This window comes from Pelodiscus sinensis, chromosome 7 (genome assembly GCF_052426305.1).
Source record: "Pelodiscus sinensis isolate ZL-2025 chromosome 7, ASM5242630v1, whole genome shotgun sequence".
Classification (NCBI taxonomy): Eukaryota; Metazoa; Chordata; order Testudines; family Trionychidae; genus Pelodiscus; species Pelodiscus sinensis.
In genome coordinates this window covers 10,957,374-10,977,725 of record NC_143058.1, presented here as the reverse complement: position 1 = coordinate 10,977,725, position 20,352 = coordinate 10,957,374, and the positions used below count along the sequence as shown (strand labels likewise).

Sequence of the window (20,352 nt, the reverse complement as noted above, 5' to 3'; positions counted from 1 at the left end):
TAAAACCTTGCTCCTCAATACAGCCTGATCCAAAGTCTACTGAGATCACTGGGAGTCTTTCCATTGACTTCAAGGGGCTTGGGTATGCATTCAGAATCATTCAAGAGCTGATGGCACTTTTTGAAAGCACAAGGGTCTTAGCCTGCATGTCCTGGCCACACTCTTAACGGGGGAGTTCTGCACTGCCCACCTAAATTCCCCCTGTAGATTTGGTCCAATTCAATACGCCTCATTTCCTGGTTTAAAATACTGCGAAGGTTGCTGCTATTCAGACACTGATGTATTCCCATCCCACAGGTGGCTGTACTTCTGAGGAGTGAAGAGATTCCTATATACGTAGTAAGTGTGTTGGGTTATAATGCAAGCAATTATTTCCAAAAGGCAGAAATGCCTGAGCCTTTGCCTAGAGGTTTATTCGTCTAACTGAAAGCATTAGAAAGATCAGAACATTCAATCTACAGTCTTAGATCCAAAGTCTAAATCATGTAAGAGGTTCACAATTCTTATAAAAACTTAATAACAACAACATTAATAATAATTATTATTTATTATGATTATACAAGCCCCTTTATAGACCACTCATTGAATATAGCAGGCCTGGGCAAAATATAGCAGGCCTGCAGGCTCCCCTGCATCCTTGTGCAAAAACGCAGCTAGTTTGGCAGCTGGCAAGTAAGTCTCTTGGCCACTACCTGCTTCTAGCATCCCAGCCCTTTTCTGCCCCAATTCTCTGCATCCCCCAAACCCTTTGTCCCCCTCTTGCACCCATACCCCCCTCCCAGATCTGGCACCCCAATCTCCTGCCCCAGATCACAATCGTCTCCTACCCTACGTCACATCCCAAACCCCTGCACTCCAGTCCCCTGTCCTAGGTCACAATCACCTGCCTCATCCCTACTCCCTCCCAGACTCCAGTCTCCCTTCTGCACCCCAGTCCCTTACCCCCAAGCTCCCTTCTGCACCCAACCTCCATCCCAGACCCCACATCTCCTCCATTAATAGCAAAGAAGAGTGCGGCCCTCGACCACTTTCCAAAATCTTGGAGTGGGCCCCCGTCAAAAATTTTTGCCCACCTCTGGAATACAGTAACATACAAATGGATTTCCTTTACCTTAGGATGTGGGGCTGAATAGAGAAAGAATATTATTTGATCTAATGAGGCCTAGCAATTTTAGCTGTGCTCCTTCTGCACTAAAATAAGCAAGTTAACGTTAATTGGCAAGCATGAGCACAGACAAATCCCATGATCGAGGAAATGGTAAACAAAAGATAATCTATTGAATTTAGCAGAAGGCACATTGTCAGTGCAGAAAAGCGGCCAACTGTGTATAGGATAATTTGTACTGTTCTGTTTCCTTAATAATATTCTTACTGCAACCAGAGATTTAAAATATTCATCAGTTCTTTCCCACCACGCCTAACTAAGTGCAGGCTTGCTGCGTGCATGTGTGTACACCCCCTCCACACACAGGCAGACACACATTAAACAAAAAAATTTACTGAAATACTGGACAGCCTGGACATAGGAAACTGGGTAGAAATTCAGTTACTCTTGAAGGGCATCTAGACTGCATTTTTCTTTCGAGAGAAGATATTTGTATATCTTCTTCCAATCCCTTTTTAGTAAGAGGTTTTTCTGAAAAAACAAGCAGTCTAGACGTGATTCTTTCGGGAAAAAACCCTTTTTCGAAAGTACACTGTAAGCCTCATTTTTTGAGGAAGAAAGATTCTTTAGAAAAAGGGTTGTTTTTTTTTCCCAGAACCATGTCTAGACTGCTTGCCTTTTCAAAAAAGCCTCTTTCGAAAAAGCAATCGGAAGATATGCAAATTCGGCACGAATTTGCATATCTTCTTTTGAAAGGAAAACCTAGTTTAGAGTGCCCAAAATCATAAAAAGTCCCATCAGGATATTTAACAAACATCAATCAATCTATCCTCTCTGCAGACTCAGGTACCACTTGGAACATAGCTTTACAACACACTTTGGGTAAAAAGTAATCCAACTGTATCAAACAGCATTGATTGATTGATGCCAACCCAATAACACACTTAAGGCCAGATTGTGACACCCTTGCTCACAATGAGATCTGTATCTTATTTCACAAGTAGCCCTCTTGACTTCAGTCAGACTTCTTATGGCGTAAGGTATTATCCAAACACAAATAAAATTATCAGTGACCAGCCACACGCTTTCGATCACTGGAGTTGCATATTAATAACTCTCTAAAACATGCCTTTAGTGATGTTACAACTAAATATTTTAAATGCTTTTTAATAGTTTTTATTGAATTTAAATTTTGTTAGCGTGATGTGAGGATCAGAAAGTCACACACATGCACAGTGTGGGTTGGGGGAAGAATCTCTGCCCTCTCCATGGATACTGTTCACACTGGAAAGCTCGGGGAAAATGAACTAGCTGGAGAGAACGATGGCATATACCTTAATTTTACTATTACATTTATTTTAAAAGCAAATACATTACATTCTTAATCAATAGGGATCCATGTATCAGAAATTCCTGGCACAGGGGCAATTTTTACTCAATAGGTAGTGGGAACTGGAGTTGAAAAAGGATTAAATCTCTTTCCCCTTTCTTTTACAACCTCCTAGGAATTCCCTTCTCTCTGCGACCCACATCCAGCAGGGCTTCACAGAAGCCCAGAATGCATTCATGTTTAATTTTCTTACAGAAAAGTTAAATAAGGAGCTGTTTTTCCTGCCTGATTACACATTAAGGGCCTGATTTCTCAAAAAAACAGTCTCCAGTTGTGTGGGAACAAATCTGATTGAGATAATTATACAGCTAAATGCTACCCATTAATTGCAGAGACAGTCATCTTATGGTACAGTATTTTGCATGCAAAATTGGGTGGGGGCAGGGTCAAGACCCTTTTAAAACAAATCAGGCCATAGATATTAAAAATATATTAAACAACCTTCCCCTAGCACAAACCAAAACGCCTCCCCAAGACTAAACTGAATGATGAATAATACTGAAAATGGAAGGGATGCCTCTGCTGATTTAAACAGCACAATGCAAATCAGGAAGAAGGCCAACCACCAGTGCTGGCTGGAAGCATTTCTAGCACTGAACACTTCTGAAAGTTATTCAAAACAGTAGCAGAAACTGGCTCTCTCATCACCTTGCTCATCTGATTTACAAAAGGGGATGATCCAAATCTCTGTTGATCTCACTGGGAAGACTTACTTTGACTTCTCAAGGAAGTTGGTTAGAGCTCGTTTACAGGTGAACTGCTGATGAAGTTGCTCAAGTTGGACTCACATTCCAGGTAGAGATCAAAATGTGGGTTTAGATTACTCCTGAAATGGTTCCATCAGAATTTAGACTTGGGCTATCTAGCAATTGATTCACCCCATTGATTTCACTGGAGCTACCACGGCAAATTGACTGGAGTAATATACTAATAAACCAGACCCTCTGCATCCATCGCTATGTTATAAGCGATCCTGTTTTGTTACATAGGCCATAAAATGCAGCAGAGGAAAACGAACAAACAGAAAGTGCATTTATCGGTCTCCTTTATGATCCCTTATAATACTGTCAGTCTTTGGGTGAAAGCTATAAGGTGTTCCTTTCCCCCAGCCTGACTCCCCCCACAGATTCATAAAATATATTAGGAATAGTCCAAGCAATAAAATTCAGAATGAGATATGAAGTTATACAAGTGTAGGGTGTTCAGATCTGGAGGTTTGTTTCAGATACCGACTCTTTATAAAAGTATATACAAAAAGCACAGGATTTCAGAAGCTACACAAAAGCTATATGGTAAACAGACACATCAACTCACATGGGGCATAAAACATGACAAGGGCATGCTTCTTCTTCTTCAAAGACTCCCTGAAGTCTTCCCCAGCTAGATGGAGAACACTTGTTAGCTTTTCTTCCCAAGCTGGTTCAGGTGGAAGTGGTGCTTGTGGGCTAGAGGAGGAGAAAAACTTTTTTAGATGCATGTGAAGAGGCCTTGTGGCTCAGTCACCTATTGCTTTGTGGAAAGGGTGCTAGAAGACCCCTATGGCTATTTCTGCAGTAGAAAAATGCACTTCCCATTTCTACCAACAGGAAGGACAAGAGTTAATTTTTACTGATTTCTGAAAAATGTAACTTGTGATTCTGCCTAGTCTCATGAACATGACTGGTTCAATATAGGAAAAGCTTTATTTCAGCACATATGTCAGAGTGGACTTTTAATCCAGAACCATTTAAAATGACTGTGGGAGTTTACAGTTAGAAAAACAAAGGTTGCACTGAAAAAAAGGTTTTCTGATTCATACTAGTCACACCAGTAAAGCAGCGTTTATAGGCATGCATATAGAACATTAGGGTGCCGCAGGTGAAATCAAAAGGCAACTGACACAGAATCATATCCACTAAAGCAAAATATTTACTGTGTGTATTGCCATAATGTGTATTTTTTGTCAAGTGTTCCAAGACAGGCTGGGAAATACACATTCTAAAAGTAAAACCAGGATACAATAATCAACACTAGCCCATTTTGGAGCATAAGATGTAAGTGAACCGTAAAATTTTAATAAAGATAATTGTATGTATCAATTGCAATTGCATACAACATCCAGCTAATAGCGATCCTGTACATTAGCATATTCCTAGAAATCTCTTGCTATTTACCTCCACATGGACAAGTCTCAGATTCATTCCTGCTGTGTCTTAAATAAGTGATTACTTATATAAAATCATCAGTGTGAAGGCCTACTATCAAGACCTTCATTTGTCACTGCTGTATTAAACTACAGTTTCCTCAATTTTCTGTCATTTTGAATGACATTGTTTGAAATATTGTCGGCTACGGATAAAACAAATGAAAACTCAGAATTTTAATTCTACTAAAGGGCATTCACTAGATACCAACCATATTTCTATCACTGCTGTGCCATCCAGCTGCTAACAAAGGAAAGGTACATGGAGGCCAGACCCTCAAATGATGTAAACTGTTCAGTGGAGCTATGGCCCCCATTTGGAGAGCGTGCAGCGATACAGCAGGAATAGGGAGTCCGTATTCCTCGTAGGCACTGACTTCCTGTTTAAACGTGGCCATATCTCACTGCCCCTCAATGCACCCAGTGTAAAATGTGTCTAATACTTACTTTCCATACAACAATGCTGAAAGGCCAAATTAATAGTTTGAAGGCAGGCACTTAGAGAGACTTACTTGCACAATACAATAAAAATGTCAAGCATTATTAACCAAACTCTCCTGTTCAAAAGTCAAGGTTGGATGCCTTATTTCACATCTTATTTAAGTGGTAAAAGTGAAACCTCAACAAATAATCTGGCACAATATAGCAAACACAAAGTCCCTGAGAAAGCATCATATCAACAGTTCTTCCCTCTTGGAGATACATTCTTCTCAACATACAACGTGTGTTTTACCCCATCTCCTAATAAAGACACAGGAATAAAGTAAATATGGGCAAAGATGCCATTTTTGATGGTCAGAAAGGACTCCGAAAAGAAAAGAGTACAATTTGGCTGCTAAACAATGAAAATTATTGGCTAAAAGAAAGAAGATTCAGCAAATTTAATCTTATTTGTTTGAGCCACTGTTTTGCCTTCCAGGAGAGAAGATTAGGAGACACTTTCCATAGAATCCTAGGGCTGGAAGAGACCTCAGGAGGTCATCAAGTCCAGCCCCCTGCCCAAAGCAGGACCACTTCCAACTAAATAATCCCAGCCAGGGCTTTGTCAAGCCGGGACTTAAAAACCTCAACACAGGAGATTCCACCATCTCCCTAGGTAACTCATTCCAGTGCTTCACCCTCCTAGTGAAATAATTTTTCCTAATATCCAACCTAGACCTCCCCCATTGTAACTTGAGACCATTGCTCCTTGTTCTTCCATCAGTCACTACTGAGAATAGCCTCTCTCCTTCCTCTTAAAATATTTCTTTTGGTAAAGAGTTAAAGGGGCATGTATTTAAAAAAAAACCATAGCAAATAATTTTTTTTATATATTAAAAAATAATGAACACCTCCATGTGTGGCTTTTAGTACAGGAATTCAATTTGTTTTTGAGAGTCAGGGATTTAAATAGGAGATGAACCTTAGTTTAAGATTTACATGTTCACAAAAGGACTCTTCATTGGCTAATAGCCAGAAACCTGGAGGAAACCTCAAAACTTATCCAACTTACTTTTGCAGCCAGTCAATGATTTTCTTCTTAGTTCTGAGATGCGGCAGAGTATACTTCTCCTCGCCATCCTGAAAGTACTTCAACGTCGGGAACCCCGAGATGTGAAATCTCTCTGCCACTGCCTTGTTGACAGTAGCGTCAACTGCTGCGAGGACATCAGGACTCTGAAACAGAAGAAGCCGACTGCAAACCATGGCATCACATGCACTTAGTCAGAAGACAGTCTAGATTTAGACTCCAACTGCACACTATGTGCATACTGAAAAGCACAGCTGCTCCCAATATCCCTATGAAGAGAGGGATATATTTTACTAGGTCATACAGTCAAAGTAACACAAGACCTTGCTGCTCAACCTGCTACTCACACCTAGCATCAGGAGCCTAGTTGAACACTGGCCAGGTGTATTATGGTCAAGGAAGGGGGACAAATGAGAGGAATACTCCTTTCCTGGCTGAGTGGCTGTGAAGCCATTCAGCCAGAGCTACTTCAGCCCAATGGCTGCAGGGGCCATCTTCGGCCCTCGCCACAAGGGAGCTGAGGAGTGTCTCAACTTTTTTTTTTAATAAAATACCCCCTTTAAAAAGACGTATAAGTATCCCCAATACCTACAGTTTTCAGACACACAAACATTTTTTCTACCATTGCAACACATTTGTTTAAAACAAAGTAATCGTATCCAGGTGGGTGATTAAATTTTGGGGCATAAAAAGTACAAAAATGATAAAATCCTGTACAACGTAAAACAAAAATTCAGTTCTCTCCAAATCTCAGTTGTTTTGACGTACCCCCAAGATTTCTCTCGAGTATCCCTAAGGGTACTCGTACCACCAGTTGAGAAACGCTGCTGTCGGGCACATGCACTGGAGGGCCCTGCCTCATCCCTGCCTGCGTAACCCTGGATTTGGCCTGTGTCAGGGTGGTCTAGCTGCACAACTCTCATCCCCAAATCCAGGACCGTCTTAATTTTTCTGTTCTGCATGGCCAGAGGCAGGAGCAGGATTTTCCCTTTACCATGTAAATTGTTAAATATGGGTGGCTCTGATACACTCTCTACCCTTCTATTACTCACTCTCAGAACCCACTCTCCACTCCACCCCACCCTCCCTTTTGTCCAGTCCCACAACCCTACCGCCAACTGAGAAGCAGCATAGCCCAATCCGAGCTCCTGATCCTCACCCCTTCCACTGAAATCTACTCTCCGCCACTGCTAAAAATGCCACTTTCCTAGGCCCCTCCCCAGCCTGTCACTATGATGCTACATGCTCCTCTCCCTTGCCCTAATACTCAGGCAATCATGTTGTCCATTATGACATCTCTACAAATGTACCCTGTTGTCTCCGTTCCTACCACTAACTCACCGTCCATTCCTTGGTCAGTGCTTGCTTTCAGTACTGCAACCCTGCCTCTTCTACATGGCCTCCCACACCACCTCCTGCGCCCTGCCAATCAGTAGCGAGTGTTGCTGATAAAATAACCACTCTGACCATGCCAGTCCCCTCACTGAAGCCCTGCTCCGGCTTCTTTTCACATTGGCTACGGCTACACTGGCCCCTTTTCCGAAAGGGGCGTGCTAATTTTACAGGTCGTAATAGGGAAATCCGCGGGGGATTTAAATATCCCCCGCGGCATTTAAATAAAAATGTCCGCCGCTTTTTTCCGGCTTTTAGAAAAGCCGGAAAAGAGCGTCTACACTGGCCCCGATCCTCCGGAAAAAAGCCCTTTTCCGGAGGATCTCTTATTCCTACTTATTCCTACTTCAAAGTAGGAATAAGAGATCCTCCGGAAAAGGGCTTTTTTCCGGAGGATCGGGGCCAGTGTAGACGCTCTTTTCCGGCTTTTCTAAAAGCCGGAAAAAAGCGGCAGACATTTTTATTTAAATGCCGCGGGGGATATTTAAATCCCCCGCGGATTTCCCTATTACGACCTGTAAAATTAGCATGCCCCTTTCGGAAAAGGGGCCAGTGTAGCCGTAGCCATTGTGTATCAACTTCAAGCCGCCATCTCATTGTTAAGCGGCTGCATCATTCTATCCTACATCTATTCCCCCCACTTCCTCCAACATCCCCCCAAAGAGCTCCTGAATCTCCCTTTCAAGTCCTCCTCCCGTTCTCATCGTTGTGCCTTCTCCCCTCAGGTCTGCTCCGGCAACTCCAATCCGCCCTTGTGCCAAATAACTACTCGTCGTTCAGATGGCTCCTTCGCTGACGCTCCTTTCTTTGGGACGGACTTCTTGGAAGGGGCTGTATCAAAAAAGGACCTACTGCACTGGGAGACAAGACCTGTGTCTCCTGGTCATGCAGTGTCTGAGCTACAATGACCATTCCTGTACAACGAGAATCAGCATCATGGCTGGGTCTAAGAGTCTCCCTTCAGTTACACTGATGTACAGTGGCGTGATGCCAGTGTAAAATCAATGTATGCAAGAGGGGACACAAGACCTTTAAGCTTTTGCCTCTACACCATAAATGAAACCCCATCCCCCTCTGTTTTCTTAATTTTCCTTTAACACAAGGCCTTTAATTAATGGGGAAATAAACATTTCCGCATTATATTTGGGTTTGATCGTATTGCATATAAATAAGGCCCTACGGCAGAATATATAATCACTTGGCAATTCTGTTTTCGCTCAAGACAGAATGTTCTTGCTAACGCTTTGGCAAGGCTCATGCATTCCCGATGAGACTGTACTTTGGAAGCACATCTCAAAGGGCCCTGTGGGAGGATGAGAACAGCTAAAACTGTTGCAGGGAGGGATGGAAAAGTCATTTTTATTACTACTAGTATTTATCATGGATTTTTTGAAAAGAGGGAAATAAAGGAAATGAGCTTACATCACTGGCTACATGAAGCATCTCTGCGGCCTCCTCGTACTCTGGCTTCATCTTCTTACAGTGCCCACACCCTGCCAGAGAAAACCCGAATTAAACTCTGTATTATGCAATGATATTGGCAGTTTGTTTTAGTGAAGCTCCAAATCCAAGAATCATTGTTAGTCATTGATCTATCCAGCCTCTGCCGATGTCCAGAACTATGTGGCGGAGATTTACTCAAATTCAGAATAAGTTTCATTTGTAAAGCTTTAACAACATTCAGGATAATTACCAAATGGTCACTAGAATTTAGATTGTTTAAAAAAATGCAATGCACACATGCTGCAAGATTCTGGAACTGGATCAGAAGTACAGGATACAAAGCCTCTGCCAAGCCACTGACATGCCATGTGGTCTTAGTCAAGTCACTCAACCTGTCTTGCCTCAGTTTCCAAATTCCTATCCATTTAGAGGAATCATGCAACCATGTGACTTCACCATCTTAAAGTTAAGCTTTTACTGGTGCATCTTAAGTCAACAATTTAATGCAGATTACACTGCTGTGATACAAGTCCCGCTTTATACATTAGGGATTTGCACCTGCTTCATCAGTTCCATGTAATTACACCAACACATGTATTCTTAATGGAGGGATGGCCTGTAAATGGAGATAAAACTGAAATAACTTCACACAGGTGAAGTTACTATTTATTACTTGTAGACCCTAGGAGCCCTAAGCATGAACCCGGACTCCGTTCTGTTGTATGAACGCAGAACACAAAGCCATTCAGATCTCTGGATGAAAAGCCTTACCTAAGAATCTCTATTGTAACATGGTAAAAAGGCACATCACGTTCAGGTGATCAAACAGACTCGTGTACACCTAAGCAATTTGTCTGAAGCTGCTTTCTTCCTCTACAAGCCCTTCCAAAGCCCTCCATGCAGGCCGAGATCTTCAGAGCTAGGGTAAGCACCAAACCAGGACATGAAAACTCAGCCCTAAGCATCCGTAGGAGTCATACGTATGACCCTGCAGAATGGTCCACTTCATTGCACTCATGTAACTCCATCCATTCCCCCCAGAACAGGCAAACAGAGAGTAGGTTCCTTCTGGCCAGGGAAAAGCAGAATAGGATTGGCCCAGCATTTGTCATGGGGCAAGAACTTGAAAGCACTGGAACTGGTTGTTATCAACGGCTGTGAACAGGCAGAAACTCGGAAGGCAGTTGATGCACTGTGCTACAGAAGCAATGTGTTTCATTTAGATACCTGGTGGTGATCAAATCCATACAGTGCTTTATTTTCCCCTAGGTTTCTGTCAGTTCTGTTGTTCTCCTTTGTTTGTTGCTGTAATAGCCACTCAAAGACCCTGTCTAAACCGGGCTTTGAAGACTGTATTTGAAAAAAGAGTCCCATGTCCATTTCAAGATGGCTCCAGCAAAAGCCGTTTTCTAGGCTGCGTAGGCAGCAGCAGGACTATTCTTAAACCATTGCCAAGGAGTGCACCGAGACCAAGCACATAAAGATGAAGCCCAGTGGAGAGATTCTGAAGGGAATCAAGTCAACACGAAACAGTCCTGGCTCTAAGTATGAACATGATGTTAGAACCTGGCCAGACACCTGTGTCTGCACACATGACAGATAGAATTGTGGTTACGTTAGGTTCAAAGCCCAGCACAGAGTCTACATCGCTACTTTTCAGTGTAATATTTAACTGCATATCCAGTAATTTGTTCTATGTCATCAAATGCCAGCAATCCCCCACTGCTATATATATATTGGACAAACTGGACAGTCCCTACGGGAAAGAATCAATGGACACAAATCAGATCTATGTAAAGGGAACATACAGAAAACTGTTGGAGAACACTTCAAACTACCTATTCTTCCACTATTTGATCTGAGGAAGTGGGTCTGGCCCACGAAAGCTCATCACCTAATAAACCATCTTGTTAGTCTTTAAAGTGCTACATAGTCCTGTTTTTTGTTTCAAACTACCTAATCACTCTTTAAAAGTTCTCCAGGTGGCAGTCTTGTCACAAACCAATTCTACAAGACAAATACACAGAGAGGCCTCAGAATTACAATTCATCCACAAATTCAATTCTCACACTGATAACCTCCTCAATGGAGAATGCATAGCTGGGACATTATCAACCTAACTTTCAATGGAGGTGCCAACAGCTCTTCGTCTGTGTAGATTCTTGTGTTAGTACCCTTCCTATCTAATTGCTATCCTATGAGCCTTACCTGCTTCTTTTAACTATCCAATATTTAGGTGCTTATAGAGTATCAGTTCTGCCTACTTGTTTTTCTCTTTGATATTTTCATACCCTCTGCTCCTTGTTTCCCGCCCCCTTACTTTTTTTTCCTTCCCCCTTCTCCCCTATTTATTTTGGGTCTGCACATCCTAAACTCAAAACTCCGGTCATCTGAAAAAGTGGGCTGTGCTCACAAAAGCTCATGATGCCAGCTACATGTTTTGTTAGTCTATAAAGTGCTACCAGACCATTTGTTGTTTTTTAAGTTTATCTATGAAACAATTCAGCACAGCCCTATCTGCTATAGTTGACACCATGAGGCATTTTCAATGCAAGCAAAACAAATAAGTTTTAAAGCCATTAGAGTGGCAGTATCAGGCTGGTCTTGAAGCTCAAACTCCTTGTCCTGGGGGAGCTATTAGAAGAGCTTTTGCAGTCAGAAGGTCAAGAGCGCTGAGCTTGGAACAAGATGTGATTTGCAAAGAGGTGAAATTCTATTCAGAAAATATCTGGAACAGCCTAAAGAAGTTTCTGTTTCAGCACCACAGTCACTGCTCATCCCGTTTTTAAGAATATGGTTTTAAGAACATGCAAAAGGCTCAGACAGTGATTTATTTCCCACTGCAGAAATCCTGCAAACAAACAGCTTTCTGGGAGGGACGGACAGTTCCCACTGACATCTACTCAAACAGATTTATTTAATTGGAGTATTTAATCTCTACTTATAGGAATAGGGAACTTCATTCATTTTGTGTTATCCACCCCCTCCAGCCCCCACTCCACCCCCCATAAATAAAGAGCTGTTGAATCACATCTCTGATTGCTTGACCTGTTTACTCAGCTACCCCAGAAATGGGCAGTCTCTGATCAATTGAAGCAAAATGCAGGACAATGTAGCACTTTAAAGACTAACAAGATGGTTTATTAGATGATGAGCTTTCGTGGGCCAGACCCACTTCCTCAGATCTGAGGAAGTGGGTCTGGCCCACGAAAGCTCATCATCTAATAAACCATCTTGTTAGTCTTTAAAGTGCTACATTGTCCTGCATTTTGCTTCACCTACCCCAGACTAACACGGCTACATTTCTATCTCTGATCAATTGCTCCTTCTTTTAGATCCCCAATAAAAGGTGGGATAGAAGGTAGGCCGGAGACGTTTTTTTGTAGACTGCTGATCAACAAGCATGAGTTGCTACTCATTGCTACAAAGATCAACTCTTTTCCTCTGCATTTGCTCATTTCTCTGAGTTCTTTCCTGGCAGGGTAGGAAAAGGCAGATTAGGAACATCTTTTTTGGAAAGTACAAAAATGTAATTTGTAATTCAGGCAATTCATACCCCTTTACACTTGTACAACTCCACTGACTTCAGAGTTAATTCCCAATTTACACCCGTGTATGTCAGAGGAGAATCAGGACCATGACATTAAAACTGTTCAAATAGAAGCCCAAAGTATCCCAAGAAACATCTCTCATATCATGGGTGGAACAGGCAATTGCAACAGAGTCCATGATATTCTGTGACTATAGGATGGAAGGAGAGACTATATTCCAGTCTGGGCTGTTAATCCCAGTTAGCGCAAGCAATTAATACAATACTATAAATTCACCACTGTCATAAATAAATATTTTTATTTGATAAAACTGTCCACCTGGTTCTGTCCTTCCCCCCCTTGGGTATTCATTATCGGACCCATGATTCTCGCGACACCCTTCTTCTTGTTCAGACAATCGCTAAGACAAGCTACTTTTTTATATTTATGGGAGATAATGCTGCCCAATTCTTACTTACAATGTCACCTAAAAGTGACAACAGGCGTTTGCATGGCACTGGTATAGCCAGAACTGCAAAGTATTCACGTGCCAGATATGCTATGCTAACCATTTGCATGCTCCTTCATATCTTAAACACTATTTCAGAAGACATTCTTCCACGCTGATGATGCTTGTTAAAAAAAATATGTCTTAATTAAATTTGTGGCTGAACAACTGGGAGGAGGGGTGGGGAATTTTCTGTATGATCTGTGGTTTTATGCGCATTTTTCTATAAATTTTGTGTCATGTACTCAGAGGATGAAAATGAAGCACACACGGCTTTGGATTGTTGTTAGAAAGCAGAATCCACACGTTCTCACTTTCAGACTGTCTGAACAAGAAGTAAAACTGAGTGGACCTGCAGACTCTGAAGTTACCTGTTCATGATAAAGAGATTGCACTATGGTACTTGTATGAGGTGAACTGAAAAATACTATTTAGTTTACCTTTTTTTTTTTTTTTTTTTTTTTAAAACAGTGCAAGTATTTCTAATGAAAAATAATAATATAAAGTGAGTAGTGTGCACTTTGTATCCTGCTGTGCTGTAAATGAAATCAATATACAGTAAACTTCCGATAATCTGCCACCTTTAGGACCCAGGGGGTGCCGGATTATCAGATATGCCGGACTATCGGAAGAGGGGGCTATGAGGGACCTGGGGTGCTGTGGTGGGGATGCCACCACAGACCCCTCATAGCCCCCCCTTCCAATAGTCCGTCTCTGCCCCAGGCATCCCCGATTCAGCCACTGCTGGTCAGTTTCAGCGGCAGCTGAATCGAGGATGCCTGGGGCAGAGCAGCTGGTGTGCTGCCGGGTTGGTCCCGCAGCGCCAAGGGGTGGCGCTACCGGACCAACCGGGCAGCACCCCAGCTGCTCTGCTCCAGCTGTCCCCAATTCAGCCGCTGCTGAAATTGACCAGCGGCTGACTCCGGGAAGCTGGGGCAGTCCTCAGGCTTCCCGGAGTCAGCCGCTGGTCAATTTCAGCAACGGCTGAATCGGGGAAGCTGGGGGCAGAGTAGCTCCAATGGTCCAGCTGCCTGGAGCACTTCCGGGTTCCTGATGGTGCCAGACCATCAGGAGTGCCAGACCATCAGATGCCGGACCAATGGAGTTTTACTGTATTTGAAAATGTAGAAAATCATCCAAAATAGCCATAGTAAATTTAAATTGGTATTCTATTATTGTTTAACAGTGTGATTAAAACTGTGATTGTGTGTATTTTTAATCTCACTATTAATTACCATTTTAAAATAATTTGGCAGCCTTAATTCCAGTTCAACTAAGGCTACAAGAACCCAGCAGCTAAAGCTTCTACTACATAAAGAGTTACTCTGTCCATTTTTATGGGGACATTCCATTTCATTCTGTGTTGCTGCATGCCTATTCCCTCAGAGGAGAGAAAAAGAAAGCCTGAATTAAGTCTGATCTCAACACTGCAAATCAAACACCTCTCCTATAATTTCTTATCCACTAATCTTACAAAGATTGCCTTTAAATTCTCAAGAAAGCCATGAAAATGAATTTCAAAGTCATTACTTTTCCTCTGACTACAACATTATGCTGTTCGGCACAGTTTATATTTCCCTAAGTGCTAAGTTCCGCTAGTTTTTTATCACAGCACCGGATAAGAACAACTCTGATGGACGTAAAGATCAGTTACTCTCACCCTGCAGCAGGAAAACCAGCCCTGGGTTCTGAGGATTTGCAGAATGATTTTGGGCAAATGACTTGACATCACTATACCTCAGCTTCCTCCCCCTGTTAAGGGGGCATCTTTCTTAGCCTGCAGGGCTGAAGAGAGGTGAAATGCTTTCAGCCACTGCAGTGAAATGTGATACATAAAATAAGTGTGAATTATTAACACTTCATACTGAAAGGACAGAGGGACTGAAACTTTAAAAAAAGCCACAAAACCTTGAAGTACAGGCAATCCCCGAGTTACGCGTAACCGACTTATGTCGGATCCGCAGTTACGAACGGGGTTTTTCTTGCCCCGGAGGACAGAACGCCCAGATGCACCGCAGTCCTGCCGCCCGCGTCCTCCAGGGCGAGAAAAGCTGCTCCGCATCTCCCTGGTCTGCTGGGGGGCGCTTCCCCCCCCTCCCCAGCAGACCAGGGAGACGCTGAGCAAAGCCGCGGAGCACACGGGCAGCGGGACAGCCCAGACGCGCCACGGCTGTCCCGCAGCCCGCATGCTCCGCGGCTTTGCTCCCCGTCTTCCTGGTCTGCTGGAGACCAGCAGACCAGGGAGATGCGGAGCAAAGCCGCGGAGGACCCGGGCGGCGGGACAGCGGTCCATCTCGTCCGCCGCCCGCGTCTCCCTGGTCTGCTGGGGGGGAAGCGCGCGCAGCTAGTGCACCCCCCCCCAGCAGACCAGGCTTTTCTCCGGACGCCTGTGGTAGAGCAGCTGCGGCGCTACGGGACCAACCCGGCAGCACCCCAGCTGCTCTGCCCCAGGCGTCCCCAAGTCAGCCTCTGCTGAAACTGACCAGCGCTGATTACAGGAAGCCCGAGGCAGAGTTGCTCTGCCCCGTGCTTCCTGGAATCAGCCACTGATCAGTTTCAGCAGCAGCTGACTTGGGGACGCCTGAGGTTCTTAAGTTGAATCTGTATGTAAGAACTGGCATCCAGGTTCAGCCTGTTGAAACTGATCAGCGGCTGATTCCAGGAAGCCCGGGGCAGAGCAACTCTGCCTCGGGCTTCCTGTAGTCAGCCGCTGGTCAGTTTCAGCAGCGGCTGAATCTGGATGCCAGTTCCGACTTACATACAGATTCAACTTAAGAACAAACCTACAGTCCCTATCTTGTACGTAACCCAGGGACTGCCTGTACAGTACAAGGTGCCAGTCACATCATGAAAAGCAAGCCCTTACTAACTGTTTTTAAGGCATTGGCCGTAAACTGGAAGAAGCAGGAGACCAAAAGCCCACTGTCGGGCAGTGCAGATCGTACCTTGGTACATCTCAATTGCTAGCAGTTGAATGCACTTTCAGATATAAAGCAATGGGCTGAGGGGGTGGAATAATATTAATTTGGAGGAGGGAGCAATATATCAAGAAAGGGCCTCAAGGGCCAGATCTTTTACCAGTGTAAATCCATGTCGATGCAGTGAAATCAAGCCAGCTGTTCCTGTTGCTCCTGGGAGAATTCTGCGCCACCCACACAGGTGCAGAATTCATCTGTCCTGGGTTTTTTTTTCCCCCTCCAAAGAAAAATGCATTCTGCAGAAGAGGTGCTGCAGCTCTGTCTGTCACCCACCGGGGGCCGCTCACCAGCCACAGCAATCAGCCACCGATAGAGCGCAGAGGCAGAATCTCTTACTGCACTGGGCCGGGTAAGGAGGCATGGGATGTGGAGCGGGGGGTTCAGAACAGCTAGTGGGGAGGGACACAGAATGGAGAGGGGGTGCCAAACCAACTGGAGGTGGAAGGTGGCTGACTGGGGGGCAGGAACACATAAGGATGGGATGGGGGGGGGATGGATTGCCAAGTGGGAATCCGGGGACACCTGGGGGCAGGATGGTACAGGGACACATCGGGATGGGGGTGGGTGAATAGGGGTGCATGGACACTAGGGAGAAGAGAGGTGCAGGGCCACATGGGAATGGGAAGGAGCAGGGTCGCATGGGGACAAGGTGAGGGAAAGTGATTGACTGGGGCACATGGACATGCTGCCTCACTGACAGAGAGGCTAGGGCAAGATTGCATAGGAGAGGCTCTCCAGCTCTCTAACAATTCCATATTTACACACACACACACACACACACACACACACACACACACACACACACACACACACACACACACAACCTCTCTCTTCACAGGCTCCTTCACAGCCATTACTTCCCTTTCCCTCAGCTCCCCTCCTACCCGTCTCCTCCTCTGCACTGCTTCTGAAGGATATGGGAAATGCATTTCTGTACTTTAAATGAATTATTACTCCAAGTTCTGCATTAATTTGCCTAGTATGCAACTTAAGTCAAGAGAACATTTCCTGAATCTTTTTGTGGTCTGTACTGTTACAGACAGACTTGCTGACAGGTATTTTGAACTAAATCACCAAAAAATTGAAATTGGTGTGATTATATTGTGTTATTTTGACAAAAAATATGCAAGTTTTGCAGTATTCTAAAATACAGTGTGCAGAATTTTTAATGCAGAATTCCTTCAGTCAATTCACACCAGATGAGGATTTGGTCCAGTGAGGCTAAGGGCATGTCTTCTTTACAGGTTAGATCCCTGGGTAGCAATTGATCCAACGGGGGTTAATTTATCGAGTCTACTATAGACATGATCAATCAACTACCAAAGGCTCTTCTGTCAACTCTGTTACTCCACCAAAACAAGAAGAGTAAGCGGAGTCAACAGGAGAGCATGAGCTGTTGACTTACTGCACTGAAGATACTGCAGCAAACAGACCTAAGTATGTCGACTTCATCTACATTATTCATGTAGCTAACTTGCACAACTGAAGTCAATAGCCCACAGTACTCTGGACAAGGCTTAAGAGACACACAACCTGGTTCACTGCCATGGGACTGCAGTTTTACACCACTGTAGCTCACCCCAGTAAAACTGGGGCCACGCAGCACGGAACGAGACTCTGTTTGCTCTGACAAAAACTGTAAGTATCTGAGGACTTGGAAGGAGATTTTCAAAAATACTAACACTCCCACATCACTTAAGTCCTGTTGGCTCTCAGTGGCACTGATACTTTTGAAAATCCCAACCTACACTTTTACCTGGATCTCTAGAATGCTCTTCAACCCCACAAAATAGCAGTGGTTAGCAAGTAGATAAAAAGGGATAGCAGAATGATTCAAACATCACACTGCAAAGGAGAATTATAATTCTATGCAATTAAACTATCTATTCTGCCACCTAGTTCATCTGATCTATAATGCAAACTCTAAGGCTAGGTCTACATTAGACCGGGAAGGTTGGGTGAAGGTATGCAACTCCAGCTACATAAAATACATAGCTGCAGTCAGCTTACCTTAAGACAAACTTGGCACCTCCTTCACAAAGGGAGGCCAAGGGGAGCAAATGCTCCTGTTGGCTTCCCTTACACCTAGCAACTGCAAGGAGTACTAACGCTGTCCGGAGCCACCCTCAGCATTTGATTTAGCTGGTTTTAAGTAGACCCACTAAACTGAACTCCAGAAGATCACTCTCCAGCATGACAAGTGAAGACATGGCCTAAATCACAATTATTAACTGCAGGTTATCTGATAAAACAAACTCACCTTTAAAATAAAAAATGAATCATGGTTGCACTACAGCGATTGCAACGTTCATATGTCACAACAACAACTGCTGCCATGATCAGACTTCTTGCCAAGTGGAGTAAAATGCTTTGAACCTGCAAAGGTCGGAGCTACCTGCATTTTAGCCTTCAGCTAATGATAACACCACAAAGATCAAAAGCCCAGTAGGGAACATGCTATGCTTTACAGGACAATTTGTTCCCACACGGCAGATCTTAAACCAACTTCATCAATCAATGTGAGACTATGCCCAGTGCTATACTCTCATCCTCTTCCATACATAGAATTGAATTAGTGATGTTAGCTATCGGTTAACTGAATAGTTGACTAACCGTGTGACTTCTTAGAGGTTAGTCAACTATTCTATAGTCCCTGGTTGCGGGACCAATGCACTCCAGCCCCACTACCGGGTAGCCCACTCTCTCCCTATCAGAGGCAGCAGCGTGGGGTGCCAGGTGGGAGCCAGCCCATGAGCGAAGCCAGTTTAAAAATCAGTTCTCTTTGCCGACTTCCTGCCTGATACAGAGGAAGCAGTGCAGGATGGCAGCAGCCACAGTTCACGGAGGGGCCGAGCTCCCCACAGATAGAGGCCACTCGGGGGAGCTTGCCATGGACAAAGGCTGCTCTGGCAGCAGCACCTGTCCACAAGGTTCCGCGGAATGCAGAGCAGCCTCTGCCTGCAGCGAGCCTGGGACTACCGCCAGAAGGGGCCTCTGCTTGCTGCAGGCCTGGACTCGCCATGGGCAGAGGCTGCTTTGTGGCAGCCTCTTCTGAGCCTCCCCTCTCCCGCCCACGCTTCTACCTCTGATAGAGGCAGCAGACCAAGGGAGTTGGAGGAGGCGGCACTGTGGAGCTGGTGCTGCAGGGAACCGGCTTTTAAGACCGCTCCCCCCAGCACCGGTTCCTGCTTCCCCCTGGCCTTGCTGCCTCTGATTCTGAGGCAGCAAGGGGGGGATGAAAGTAGTCAACTAAATTAACCGATAAGCCTACCTCGGCACATCCCTAATCGTTCACATCCCTAAATTGAATCTAGGCCTTTTACATGACAGGGCAGAGCATTAACTAAGAAGAACTCCTCCCCCTTCCCCCAAATAAACAGCATTCTTACTTATTCCATGTGACACTTGGTACATTAAAAATGACACCAAAAATACAGTCTGTATCGCAAAAATTGTTTTCAAAACCACTGCTAAAAATGTATCTATTTCTACCCCTAAAAACTCATGGTTCTGCCTTTAGAAGACATGCAACAAACCAATCATTATTCAGTGACCAAGCTACTGCAAAGGGAGCCTTATTGCTGCCCCAGAATATAAATATCACTGCTTCTCCAGGTCACTTATTTACAGTTTATTTCTCTTAGCTTACAGCTCTATAAATATTATCATTTTGGTCACAGCCTCTCATTTCAACCCAGCATTGTCTGAGGCTGTCAAGAGAAGGCAGGTACATGACAGGCAAGAGATAAAGATCACCACCAACCTCCAGCTAATTGACAACAAGCAATTTCTGATTTGCAGAATGTTAGACACAAATTAAATTGTGAATACAGTTTCTAAATAATTGTTATTAAATTCCTTCTATTGACAAGCTATTCAAGTAACATTAGCATTGATCAATAGAGATTACAATGTGCCATCTCTGCATTCTTCTAAGGCAGAGGTGGGCAAGAGCCTGACAGCGAGCTGGATCCAGCCCAACAAGCCACCAGATCTGGCCCACAGCCACCTCACTGGAACCCTCAAGTAGAGAGCAGCTCATGCTTTTTAAAAAGTGAGCTGCTCTCCACTCTGGATGGTTGGGAGGGTGTCTTTGCACACTGTCTCCACCCTACAGTAAAATCTCTCAACTCCCATTGGTCATTTTCTGGCCAATAGGAGCTTGGAAATTTTGCTGGGGGTAGGGGCAGTGTGGAAAGCCTTTTCCCCACCAATGCCTGGAGTGGAGCCATGTGGAGCAGCGAGCAGCCTGCAGCAGACAGTCTGCCTTAGGTTTCTGCAGGGCTGCTGGCTGGGAGCTGCCTAGGTAAGCAC

At 44.3% G+C, this 20,352-nt stretch overlaps 1 protein-coding gene across 1 annotated transcript in view; it reads right to left on the bottom strand.

Moving 5' to 3' along the window:
- The window catches only part of PDIA5 (protein disulfide isomerase family A member 5), a 148,370-nt gene that overhangs the window by 34,024 nt on the left and 93,994 nt on the right, over window positions 1-20,352 (bottom strand). Inside the window, exons 12-14 of the mRNA XM_075933121.2 lie at window positions 9,002-9,072; window positions 6,170-6,333; window positions 3,810-3,940 (exon numbers count right to left, since the gene is read on the bottom strand). Of these exons, the coding sequence (XP_075789236.2) occupies window positions 3,810-3,940; window positions 6,170-6,333; window positions 9,002-9,072 (366 nt within the window). The remainder of the gene's footprint in view (window positions 1-3,809; window positions 3,941-6,169; window positions 6,334-9,001; window positions 9,073-20,352) is intronic.